This window comes from Mytilus galloprovincialis, chromosome 3 (assembly GCF_965363235.1).
Source record: "Mytilus galloprovincialis chromosome 3, xbMytGall1.hap1.1, whole genome shotgun sequence".
Lineage (NCBI taxonomy): Eukaryota > Metazoa > Mollusca > Bivalvia > Mytilida > Mytilidae > Mytilus > Mytilus galloprovincialis.
The window spans coordinates 78270888-78284348 of record NC_134840.1 but is presented as its reverse complement, the minus strand read 5'-3'; the positions used below and the strand labels follow the sequence as shown (position 1 = coordinate 78284348).

The 13461-nt window shown below is 33.6% G+C and overlaps 1 protein-coding gene across 1 annotated transcript in view; it reads right to left on the bottom strand.

Moving 5' to 3' along the window:
- Nucleotides 1–7682: 7682 nt before the first annotated feature.
- LOC143069040 (uncharacterized) overlaps nucleotides 7683–13461 on the bottom strand; it is a 71105-nt gene continuing 65326 nt past the window's right edge. Inside the window, exons 60-66 of the mRNA XM_076243474.1 lie at nucleotides 13159–13386; nucleotides 12065–12097; nucleotides 11066–11293; nucleotides 10590–10616; nucleotides 9532–9759; nucleotides 8725–9010; nucleotides 7683–7809 (exon numbers count right to left, since the gene is read on the bottom strand). Coding sequence (XP_076099589.1) covers nucleotides 8739–9010; nucleotides 9532–9759; nucleotides 10590–10616; nucleotides 11066–11293; nucleotides 12065–12097; nucleotides 13159–13386 — 1016 coding nt within the window. The 3' untranslated portion in view covers nucleotides 7683–7809; nucleotides 8725–8738. The remainder of the gene's footprint in view (nucleotides 7810–8724; nucleotides 9011–9531; nucleotides 9760–10589; nucleotides 10617–11065; nucleotides 11294–12064; nucleotides 12098–13158; nucleotides 13387–13461) is intronic.

Sequence of the window (13461 nt, the reverse complement as noted above, 5' to 3'; positions counted from 1 at the left end):
TGTCCTCTTTAGGTATCACTACCCTGGCATGGACAAAGCTCAGTGTAACACATCTGCTGCTCTCGGCAAATACATGACTTGCTACATATATATTTCCCCTTGCAAGAACATATTAAATCTTGCAGGAAATCGGACGTCATCATGCCTAAAAAGTAGACTGGATCCGGGCCATGTGAACTCTTTTTCCATCCGTATTTATAAGGAGACAAATGATTTGGGTGATCAAGATGTGAGGACATTTAAATTTTCGTTGGAAGACATGACCGCAAAACATGTTCTTTGAATGCGGGTTCGCTTGGTGGCAATCGCAACAAACTTGTGTCTTTGCATGTTGCAAGTTCAACACGTAACTTGTTTAAGTCAACATGTGATGAAGCGAATTTGTCTTTTGGATCATACAAGCTTGAAATAAGCTCCCTGGCTGCTGACAACGATGTGGAAAAATCAATCTTGTCAAAGTTTTGGATATTTGTAAACTTACTCGGAGATTTTCTTATCAACTTGAATACAGTCTTTTTGCCAACCCCACATATAACGGAAGTGGTATCACAACCAGTTAAAGCATGAACTGAAGGGAAAATGTTGGCTACTAAAGGTGAAAGAGATTTACCTAACACATGGATTGGTATGTACCTTCTACAGTCCCTAAGAGAATTAGTTGACCATGTCAAAAACCGCATTTGTTCAGTCGACACCAGAACCTTGAAATAAGGAATACAGAGCACGAGAACATCTGTATCGGAACACTTGACTATGATTCGTCCCCTTATATTTAACTGCTGAAAGATTTTATCAGAGTTTATAATATAAAGCAAGATTCTTGTGTCTGCTTCCTCGTGCGAACAGAAAAGGTCTGGGAGATCGATTACATGCTCATAAGAGAGTTGTCGCACTATTTCTGGATTGGAAAATGCACCCACAAAAACTAAACATTTTGTTTTTCTCTTGGAACATATCAGACAAATTGCTGCTCAGATAATCACCAAGGAAAGTAATCAGAGCTTGCTTGTTTTTGTTGCTTGATAGAATTTTTTCCAGTCTGGAACAGTTTGGCCTTCAGCGATATGATAAATTTTTGCGTAGTTGTTGTTGCCGATCGTCTATGACGCTCTGCTGATTTTATGGAATGTTCAGTGTCATAGCGATCGAAGACATCAACAACCTTGTTTGTGAATCGGAAGCATGATTGTGCCTGCATAATGTACGATTTGGCCAAGTCTCCAAATGTGGACATCCTTTTAACATCAAATGACTGAACTAAGCTCATGCAATCTCTTATTAATTCATGGGCAAGATCAAACGTATTTGTCTTTCTCATAGTTCCATCGTCATGAAATAGTGCAGTGGGAATGGGACAAATTGGATAGGACAAAACTATATACGAAGTTAGACCCTCTTGGCCGTGATTTACATCAACCAAAATGTTCTCGAATGTGATTTTTTAATCGGAGTTGAAGTCTATAAGAAGTGTATTTAGATGATACGTCTTCTGGCAGAAATGATTTATATTTAAAAAGGAGATAAGACAAGGAGAACACCAATTTGTGAACGAACAATTCTTAGTCAGGTACTATTACTTCTTATAAACTCAACAAATGAGGTAAAGGCTTTATTGTACATGGTACCAGTAGTATTTTCATTGGTTTCTGCTGTAATTTCTTTTCCTCGCAAAAGGTTTTTTGTTATGCAAGCAGAGTGATATAAAGCATTGATGTTAAATCTTTATCTGCAATTTGAAAGAGCATTTCATTGTCAGCATGTTTAGCTGTTTCAAAAAGGCAATATTTTGACATATTATACAGCGTTGCTAATTTATGGACATGCGAGCGCGCTTCATTGGAGGTGGCGCACATTTCAAATATACTATTCTACAAAATGCAGTCTGCTGCTTACATATCACATGCCAATATCGTTAGTAATGCTTAAAATGGTCTTTCGTTAAAACATATACGAATATGTTTTTAATAATATGTTAAAACGACTTGTTTTTTGGCAATTCAAATGTTACCTGTGCATATTAGATACTCGAGTTATATAAATTTTGAGCGTCTTGGATAAACACGATACAGATCCGGAATACCGTTTAATGATGCAGATTTTAGAGAAGTCGTCAAACATTTATTATCCATCATTGATCTTCAATGTGTGTCGCAATCTTTTCAAGGTATATGGAATTTGTAAAAACAAAACATATGAGAGTTTTAATAAGTCATTGATACTGGCAATCTTAAAAAATATGTTTTGGTTTTTTTTTACATTTTAGGGTTGGTCTGACAGATGCCTCGGAATTAACTAATTTTTCATATTTATTATTAAAATCTTTTTTTTTTTTTTTTTGGGGGGGGGGGGGGGGGGTGGGGATTTGATGTCTTCTTAGAATGTAGTCAAAGCTATCTTAGATAAAAATGAAAAATATATTTACAACAATGCCGATCAATTCAATTTTAAATGTCACCGTATAATCTAAAGTATTTCGACATGTTTGTGTTCTCGTGAGATTTGCAAACAAACGTGACCATATGGAACTTTGACGACCACCCAAATCGTATGCTCTAGAAGTTTTTCTTTCAATTGATACCAAAACTAGCTGTGTGTTAGATAGGTGCAGTAAAAACCTTAGCGAGAGGCTTTTTCACAAATTGGCGCTCGCCTATAAATAACGAACGCGCGTAGCGGATGAGTTTATTATCAGTGATGTTCGGTCATGAGTTGAATATTTTGCGGTATTTCGAATTTTTTTTTTTATGTTCTTGTTTTTCTTACATTGACAATTGGCTCGTTATGAAAATAAAGATGAAAATGTCAGGAACTGTATCTTTACTATGCATGAATTTTTATTTTCTTGGGAATCCATTGCAACTACTATACGTTGAATACATTAGCAAGACTTAATATAGAAAAGGTCATGTTTTTCTTTGACTGTTTATGACGTCTTTACACAAAATCCATTGGATATTGGATATGTATTGATTGATAATTTAGTCCGAAATATCGTGAGCCTAAATCCATCAATTGGAAATACAACTTTAAAATTTTGATGGATTCAGTCGAGGATTATGCCAGGCAATGGGCTAAGCGCGAGAAGGAAGACGTAGACACTATTTCCGAATGGATTAAGGCAGTGATGTCGTTGATACAAATCTGAATTAAGAAACTGAATGGGTCCATCAATGCCCATGCTACGTCAATCTTTAAAGACCCAAATGTTGCAAAAGACCTATCCGACCTCCATAACAAATATGTTGTTGTCCCCGCAGATAAAGCCCAAAAATAACATCGTTTTTGTGTGTAAAAGTCATTACATTAACTGCTTGATAAATGAATTAGGTATTGACAATTCACTTGGAAACTCAACATATACCCTCACGACACTTACCAAAGAGGAAATCCTGGATAATCATAGGTCTGTTCTATGTTCCTTTGAAATTTCAACCAAAGATGAAGAACTGGATCTTCCATCACTGTATTGGATACCTAAACTACATAAGTGTCCTTACAAACAACGGTATATTGCTGGGTCTTCCAAGTGCTCCACGAAACCTCTTTCTAAATTATTAACATCTATTTTATCAGCAATCAAAGACGGGCTTCAAAGTTATTGTGAAACTGCCTATTCTAGAGGTGGCGTGAATCAGATGTGGATACTTAAAAATTCCAAAGATCTTTTAGAGTACATACAATCTAACTCTCTTTCATCTTGTAACAGTATTGAAACATTTGACTTTTCTACTCTTTACACAAGTATTCCACATTCCAAACTAAAAGACAAATTGAAAGAGTTGGTATTACTTTGCTTCATAAAAAAGAATGGCCAACGTAGATACAAGTATCTTGTCTTAGGGAGGGATAAATCCTACTTTGTAAAGAATCACTCTGATTCAAACAAAAAATTCTCTGAAACTGATATTATCAAGATGCTTGATTTCTTGATTGACAACATATTTGTTACGTTCGGAGGACGTGTTTTTCAACAGACTGTTGGCATTCCAATGGGAACAAACTGTGCCCCTCTACTTGCCGACTTGTTTCTTTATTATTATGAGGCTGACTTCATGCAGGAACTTCTTAGGAAGAAAGATAAGAAGTTAGCAATATCCTTTAACTCTACTTTCCGCAATATAGATTATGTTCTTTCACTAAACAATTCAAAATTTGGTGACTATGTGGAACGCATCTATCCCATCGAACTAGAGATAAAGGATACTACATATACAGTTAAGTCGGCTTCATATCTTAACTTACATCTAGAAATTGATAATGAGGGTCGGTTGAAAACAAAACTTTACGACAAAAGAGATGATTTCAGCTTTCCAATTGTGAACTTTCCATTTCTAAGTAGCAACATTTCAGCAGCACCTGCATACGGGGTATATATCTCCCAATTGATACTATATTCCCGTGCTTGCATTTCCTATCATGATTTTCTTGATAGAGGGTTGCTGCTCACAAGGAAGCTATTAAACCAAGAGTTCCAAATGGTGAAGTTGAAATCATCCCTTCGTAAATTTTACGAACGCCATCACGAGTTGGTTGACCGTTATGGAATAACCGTTTCACAAATGATATCGGATATGTTCCTTACGTCGTAACTAAAATCCCCTTCCTTTTCATAAATATGACCTACCGAATTGGACTATTTACCGGATTTGTTATCACATAAGCAACACGACGGGTGCCACATGTGGAGCAGGATTTGCTTACCCTTCAGGAGCACCTGAGATCACCCCTAGTTTTTGGTGGGGTTCGTGTTGTTTATTCTTTAGTTTTCTATGTTGTGTCATGTTTACTATTGTTTTTCTGTTTGTCTTTTTCATTTTTAGCCATGGCGTTGTCAGTTTGTTTTAGATTTATGAGTTTGACTATCCCTTTGGTATCTTTCGTCCCTCTTTTAGTCTTAGATGCATGATGTTTTTTATTAGTTGTTATTGGCTTTGAACTAGCTGTCAGTAACTGCGAGTACTCACAGAGTTCAGTACTTAATGTCTTTTTGTTGTTAGGATATACAAGTAATCGGCCACGTCCACTCTGTGTTTTGTTAGATGTAATTCTATATGTATCCATCAGATGTGTTAGCATTTTTCGACTGATTTCTATAGTTCGTTCTCATGTTGTACTGCAACACCACTTTCCCTGGTAATAAGGAGGGGATAAGATCCCTCTAACATACTTAAACCCATCCCATTACACGTATGTATGTGCCTGTCCTTAGTCAGGATCCTGTAATTCAGTGGTTATCGTTTGTTGATGTGTTTCATATTTCTTTTTCGTTCATTTTTGTACTTACATTAGGCTTCTAGTTTCCTCGTTTGAATTGTTTGTATCTGTTTAATCGGGGCCTTTTATAGCTGACTGTGTGGTATTGGCTTTGCTCATTGTTGAAGGCCGTATGATGACCGGTACATGTAGTTGTTAAATTCTGTGTCAGTTGGTCTCTTGTGAATAGTTGTCTTATTGGCAATCATACTACATCTTATTTTTTATATAGAAGCTAAACTCATCAAGTGGTGTATAAGTATGTTAGAGCTATCCATATTGCTGATTTATATGACAATTGACCCTTGATTATGTCACGTCTGTGTGTTACCTGTAGTAACACATTGATCTTAGTGATTAGTTTGCCAATATCAGAACAGAAAGGAGAAGTCATATAGATCAACATACATGTAATTTGTAGCTTTTTTTACGATCAATTGTGTTTACGTAAGAGTATAGAAGTGCCAAGAAGTTCTGTTTCTTGAACTTGTATAGGATATATTGAATATTAGGAGATGTGTGGGTCAACGTCGATGAGACAGCAACCAACGATGCAAAAAAAAGACAATCAAAGGTCAAAATGCAGTCAGAATGGTTGGTAGTTTTGTTTCATGTCTTAAGAACATGCATTGTACATTACGTATCCTACGTTGTACATGTAGCAGTATATTAATCGTTAAAAACTCGACCTTAAATTAAATGTTTTGAAAGTTTATAACCTGCACAATTTTGTTAACTAGTAGTTTGAAAATTGACAACCTTGCATAGTCAAAGATAACTAGACAATTTACAATAAAAATAGGCCACGACAATTTAATTCCTTGTTCCACGGCACATGTTTTTCCCTCAAAGAACTCGTGTCTATTTCCTGCAATTTACCTTTAGCAAAACTATCCATACCCGCTGCATTTTAAAGCACCTCTCCTAAGTAAGGTGCCTGTTGTTTAGTATATATATAGTTGTGGTTTGTTTGTGTGGTTCTCGTTTCATATATAGATTAGACCGTTGTAATTTCATGTTTGAATTGTTTAACACTAGTAATTTCGGCCCTTTATATTTTGCTGATCGGTTTGAGCTTATGTTCATTGTTTAATGCCGTACTTTGACATACATTCTTAACATTAAATACATTGTCACTTGGATGGAGAGTTGTCTCATTGGCAATAGTAATCAAAGGTACCAGGATTATTATATAATACACCAAAAACGCGTTTCGTCCAAATAGGACTCATCGGTGACGCTTAGATCAAAATAGTTATAAAGCAAAACAAGTACAGCATGTACAAAGTTGAAGAGCATTGAGAACCCAAAATTCCAAAAATTGCGCCAAATACGGCTAAGGTAATATATGCCTGGGAAAAGAAAATCCTTTGTTTGTCGAAAAAAGTTTAAGTTTTGTAAACAAGAAATTTATAAACATGACCCTATGATTGATATTCATGTAACCACCGAATACAACACAAGTGCTGACTACTAGGTTGGAGATACCCTCGGAGACGAAACGTCCACCAGCAGTGGCATCAACCCAGAGGTGTAAATAGTTATTAAATCAATGCTGATTAGTCAAGTGATTCCAAACTGACTTTAATAGTTTGTTCTGAAATCTGATGTTACAACACCACTGTCCAAAATTAAAGGAGGGCACTTACAAACACGTTTAAACCTGTCACAATCTTTGGTTGAAACAATCATTCCCATGTGTTGCTGTCAGATTTGCTTTGTATATTGTTTTGTCGTAATTCAGGCCGTCGAATATAGCGTTTGAATTGTTTTACATGTTGCCATAGATATAGGAAGATGTGATGTGAGTGCCAATGAGACAACTCTCTAAACAATTAACAATTTATAAAAGTAAACCGTTATAGGTCAATGTACGGCCTTCAACACGGAGCCTTGGCTCACACGGAACAATAAGATATAAATGGCACCAAAATTACTAGTGTAAAACCATTCAAACGGGAAAACAAACGATCTAATCTATATAAATAAAATGCCATGCCTTTATATTTTTATAGCTAACTATAGGATATTGATTGCATGTATTGTTGTAGACTTTACGTTGACCTTAATTTCCTTGTATTCATGTAATTTAGCCTTACTATGGTTAATAGTTGTCTCATCGGCAAACATGCCAAATCTCATTATCCTTACATATACTGAAAGATTCAATCTATTGTTAATCTACCATTTTCTACATTTGAAAATGCCTGTACCAAGTCAGGAATTCGTTTATGATGTGTTTTGTCATTTGATTTTGCCATGTGATTATGGACTTTCCAATTGAATTTTCCTCTGTGTTCAGTATTTTTGTGAATTTACTTTGTACATGTAACACTTTAGTCCATATCTAAAAACTTTACACATGATTGTTCTTAAATCTTTCGAAGTATTTTGTTATAATTCTAAGTGGGTGAATATAGAAAAAATAATATCGGCAATTTTATTTTATTAGATGATAATTTATTTAAAGCTAAGCACACAATTATTGAGAGTGCACTCTGTCTATACTAAGCACAATGCCTCTAAATATTTTCAGTCCTCATAGTGATATGTAACCTGCAAAGAAAAAAACCTTCTAATTTAAAAATGAAAATATATAAAGCGGTTATTTTCTCTGTATGTATTGGATATAGTAATGTGTTATGCAGTTAGTTTCATGTATGTATTACTAAGTCAAAAGTAAATAACAAAAATACCGGACTCCAAGGGAAATTCAAAACAAGCTTAAACACATTATTGAATGGAAGTGTATTAATAACTTGGTACAGGCTTTTCCTTATGTTGAAAATGGTGGATTAAACCTGGTTTTATAGCTAGCTAAACCTCTCACTGGTATGACAGTTGCATTGAATTCAATTATATTGACCAGAATGTGTGAGCAACACATAAAGACATGAGAGGTAAATACGTCAAAAAATGCGATACAGCAGACAACATTGTGTACAATCGTTTTCAATATTAAACAATAGATAGTTCGAATGGTTCGTAATCAATTGAATAAAGTTTGTTTTACATCCAACTGCAAATGATACATATCCATGCAAAACGATATCATGTGAAATCTGATAAAAATATATTTTGCTAAACCCAATCTACTAAATCGTATTTTAGTTTGCAATCGCACAACGTAACGGAATAGTCTGCAGGAAGATACATTAAAATTTATTGAGGTTTTTCTGTTATATACAGCATACGCATGTATGGACATTTAGCTCAACGAAAGAAGTAATACATTTTTGTAAAACGAAAACTGTTTAACAGTTCTGAAATTCTGAATTCTGTTTTTCTCAAATCAACTGCTCTATTTTCTATATCTACTCAATATATGTGATGCATGACGTAGTTAGTACATTTCAATTTCAACTTTTATTGTTGTCTTTATTGTCGTAGATTTAAGTGCCATTTGTGTCCTTTTTGATATTGTGCTCCCTTTTTTTCCCGAATAAATAGTCATCAAAATCTGATACATACTGTTTCATGCAGTCTTATTTGTTCACCATAGTGGCTTCAAAGCATTTGCAGACGTCATCTTCTATTTTTAGAGTTCCATCATTAAAGGTAAAAATAGCACATTCAGCCAGATTTCCTCCATTTGTGAGTACCATTTCCTGTGTTGATGTTTTGATGATTGCCTGTGAATCTGACAGCTGCACGGTGTAAACACAGCTTGATCCTACTTTGGATTTATAAAAACATGAACCAGAGACTCTCACAGTAGCTTTACATTCTACAATCTCTTCTCTAACAGAACAAGCAGCTGTTAAATAAATATAAATGATTAAAACAACCATTAGCATAAAAAGGTATCACCTTGGTAAAACTTTTTGTGTCATATAATATGTCTTAAAACTTGATTTTATATGGACCTGTTTTATTTTGAATACGTTTTTGGTATAGTAGTTTTTGTTATGTATGTTTTAAAAAAAGACACGAAAAGTTGCAGATACCTTCAAAGCGAAAAATTAGGACGGTAATAATTGTGTTTTAGACAAATTAAACATTCTGTATTGAACTCCACACTTGAGATACAAAAGTATATCAATTATTTATCCAAATATTTTCAATTTATTCAAATGTTTTAATATAAAATTCGATAATGAAAAGAAAACGCTTTGCATGCACATTATTAGTTATGGCTGTAATTGATACTAAATAAGAATATCGGAGGATCATTTTGTCGTTTAATTCCTAAAAAAAAAGTAAACAAAACAATATAATGATTCTGATATCACTAGCTCTTTACACTTTGGAATGCAAGAACTCAAAGTTAAAACCTACCACACATTGGTATCTGGCAATATTCCCAACGTGTTGTTGGATCATTTGTATAACACCATGGTTGTCCACTGTTGTCAGGATTTCTACAATAATTATGTTCCGTTTTGAAGCTGATGCTAAATGGGTGTTTATGTGGATATTGTCGTTCCCAATACTGACAGGTACGTCCAGTTTGTGTCAAACTTATTCGACCTTTGTATTCTGTACCCTTTGCAGATTTTCGACATTCTGAAATATGTATTAATAACATTGGAAATGGTTGAGGCAGCAGTACAACGACATAGCAAATGAAGTTTAAAGATCAACAAACTTTAAAGGTTGTCTTCACCAATTAACCGTTTTCATTAAAAAATAAATAACCGAAAATGGCATTACTCCGGGCATCATATTGCTGATGATATCTGTGTCTTTCCTTAAGCATTTTACATTCGAGTAGGCCTTGGTTTTACATTTGACCGTGAGCTGATGTATATGGACAGGTTAACTACGGTCTATAACTTTCACAATACTGGCTTTTTCATAGCATGTTAATTAAAAAGAAGAATATGTGACAAGATTGCCAATAGGAAAACTCTAAACCAGAGACCAAATGACGTTAGAGATGTTAGGTCTTCAACGCATATACCACACATCAAGCTATTAAAGTATGTACTCGTTAATGACGATTGTAAGAAATGTTATAAATGGGTGGTTAACAAACACATCTTTTTTAAGGATAAATCAGTTTTGAAATTATTTTTTTCAAACACTGAATTCATTTTCTAGAAGTTGTTTTAGACGGTCAACGATTTAAATAAATTCTTGCGTATTTCAAAGTTCAAATACAACCAAGTTTTTGGTGGGGATTGTGTTGCTTTGTCTGTAGTTGTCTATGTTGTGTCTCCTATTATATGTCTGTTTGTCTTTTTCTTAACCATGCCGTTGTCAGTTTATTTTTGATCTATAAGTTTGACTGTCCCTCTTGTATCTTTCGTCCCTCTTCTATGATTGTTCTTTTTTGTATTCTTTTTTACCTCCATAATATTTACCCTCTCCTTTATAAGAAAATAAATACTCACCATCTACATCCTCTGGATCTTCGGGTGCTTTAAATAAAAATTAAAAAATATATTGTATCTTAATTCTAATTCCAGATAATAATCCCAAACATTTATTTAAAATACACACAATAGAAACGTCGACCTTTTGATAACATGTTAATTTGTTGGTAATTGGGTGATTCTGTCACTTGTATAAATAGTTAAAGGTGGTAAACATTTATATATTCAATTATCAGCTCATCTTAGCTTCCAAGACCATTTCATTTTTTAGGTTAGTTAGTAGCCAGAATATTTGTATTAGGTTTAGGATCAACAAGTATAACTTCACTCTATCATTTCTGATGAAAAATGAATAATCAAAATACGCATCTTGTCCAGTGAAATACTTTGTGTTTTATGTAATCATTACAAAAATTGTGAATGGTTTGTATTACACCTTTACTCTACAAGGTATGAGATTAAACAAGAAAAAAATAGAGATTATGTTAACTCACCACATTTATGTATAGCACAATATTCTCTTTCAGTGTAAGGATCTTCTGTATAACACCAAGGTCTCAAAGAACCGTCAAAATTTCTACAGTAATTTTCAGAATCTTTTCCATCAAGAAAGAATTTGTGTGTATGTGGAAATTGTTGGTCCCATCTCTGACAATTCTTTCCAGTTTCAGTTTTACTCCATTTTCCAACATAATCCTCTCCCTTCTCAGTATTGCGGCATTCTAAAAGAAATACAAATAATTGTGAACTCAAACAAAAGTGTGATTATTAAATCTAGCTAATCTGATGGAACATGTCAAATGTATATCAGATAACTACTATTATATTAATATATTTGCTACTGTCGCACAAAGTAGAAATAGCTAGGTTTTATAAAAAAAATGTTATTGAGGATGTACGTTATACACCATTGAGGAGCCAAAAATTTCTGGAATCTTTTTCTGAACCTGATTTTTGGCCGGGTTTATAAGACTGTAAACAAATAGTTAGTTAAGAAAAAATCATATGGTGGTGGACTTCTTTTTCTTCTACAGCCCTTTGAAAATACCCAATTTTGATGATTTTCCCATGTTTCATCAATTTTTACCTATTTCTGGGTTATTATTGTGAAAAAATCAAAGATCCACAATTAAACTTTTTTTCATACTTTCAATAAAGATGAAGTGAACCAATATGAATAAATTTAACTAAAAAAACTATAGGTAGGTGTTAATATATGAAAGTTTTATCATATTTTGATGCTTTTTAGTGTCAAATTAACAATGCTGGCAATTTTATTAATTTGTGATTTTTCACATTTTAAAGAGCAAAATGCATAGTATTTCAACTTTTTTGTTATAAATAATTGAAAAAATATATATCTAAGAAATTTGAAAAGACAAAATGATATGGGATGTACTGAAGTCAGAAGAATACATCCTTAAGTAGAAGTTAATACAATTATCAAAATTGAACTACTTGAAAAGATGGTTAAGAAACACATTGAGACGTACCTTCTGGAGGAGGAAGAATTGGAACACGATTCTCTGTAAAATTAAAATTAAAACGATATCTCAAAAATAAATAACCACTTGTGTAACGGCTAGTTTAGCGACAATTATCTTAAACTTCGTACATGAATTTGAAGTTACAAGAATTGTGAGTAAAAAATTCGTTGAAAGCAAAAATTCAGAGTTATGGATACCTTGTATATGAAATATGTCTTCGAATTTTTCTAATTTTGCGAATTATCTTTAATCAATATACAAATTTCTACGGTGATAAACCATTTTCTAGTGTGAGGTAACCTTTTAGTTAGTTTTAGGTAAATGTTAGCAAATTACATACACTTGAACGTGTTGAATATGAACCTTATATTCAGTGGTTGACGTTTGATGGTGTGGCTCATAAATGCTTATCGTTTCTCGTACTTTTATATTGAATAGACAGTTGGTTTCCCTGTTTGCATGTTTATACACAAGTCATTTTAGGGATCTGTTTAGCTTTCTATTCGGTGTTATCTACAGCTCCGTGTTGAAGAACTGACCATACTTTTACCGTTAGTGGATTACTTATACAAATTGTGACATTGATGGGGAGTTGTCTTATTAGCAGTCATACCACGTCTTTTTATATCTATACATGCAATAACTAGTCTACATATGTATGTCTTCTCATTTTTACATATACCAACTATCACATTTAAATAGATGTACAATTACACGGTTTCTTCCGAATGATGTGACTCTTGTGTACCAGGAAATCACACGTTTGTCGACTTTGACAATCTCGTAGAAATTTGGATTATATCAACTTGATTTGAATATGTTTTTTTTTATATAATTCAACTATATGATCGCGTGAAACATTTTCAATTTCTAGGGAAAAATGACTTTTGTTTAAAGTTTGACGACTTCGACAATCTCGTAGAAATTTGGAACATATCATTTGAATATGTTTTTTGTTTATAATTCAACTATATGATTGCGTGAAACATTTTCAATTTCTAGGGGTAATAAATGACTTTTGTTTAAAGTTGGTTTAATGTCTTTCATATTTATATGAATAAAGAACTAGACTATATAAAGATTCTCAAATAAGAACATACTTGGAGTTAAGCAAACTTTGATTTTTTCCCGGCAACTCTCTTTTGACCATATCGTTACTCCGTAGAAACCATAAGTGACACCAAATGTGCACGACGGATTGTCCACGCCACTTTTAAGTTCAATATAATTTATTCTCTCAGCATTTGGAACAAGACATTCCGTTCTGTGTTCACGATCTGAATGACAAGCCATTATTACCATATCACCACAGGGTGGTTTAGGTGCACCTGTAAAACATTCCAAAATCATATAAGTAAACTACTATATCCTTAGAGGAATATAGGACTTTGGTGAAAGGAGAT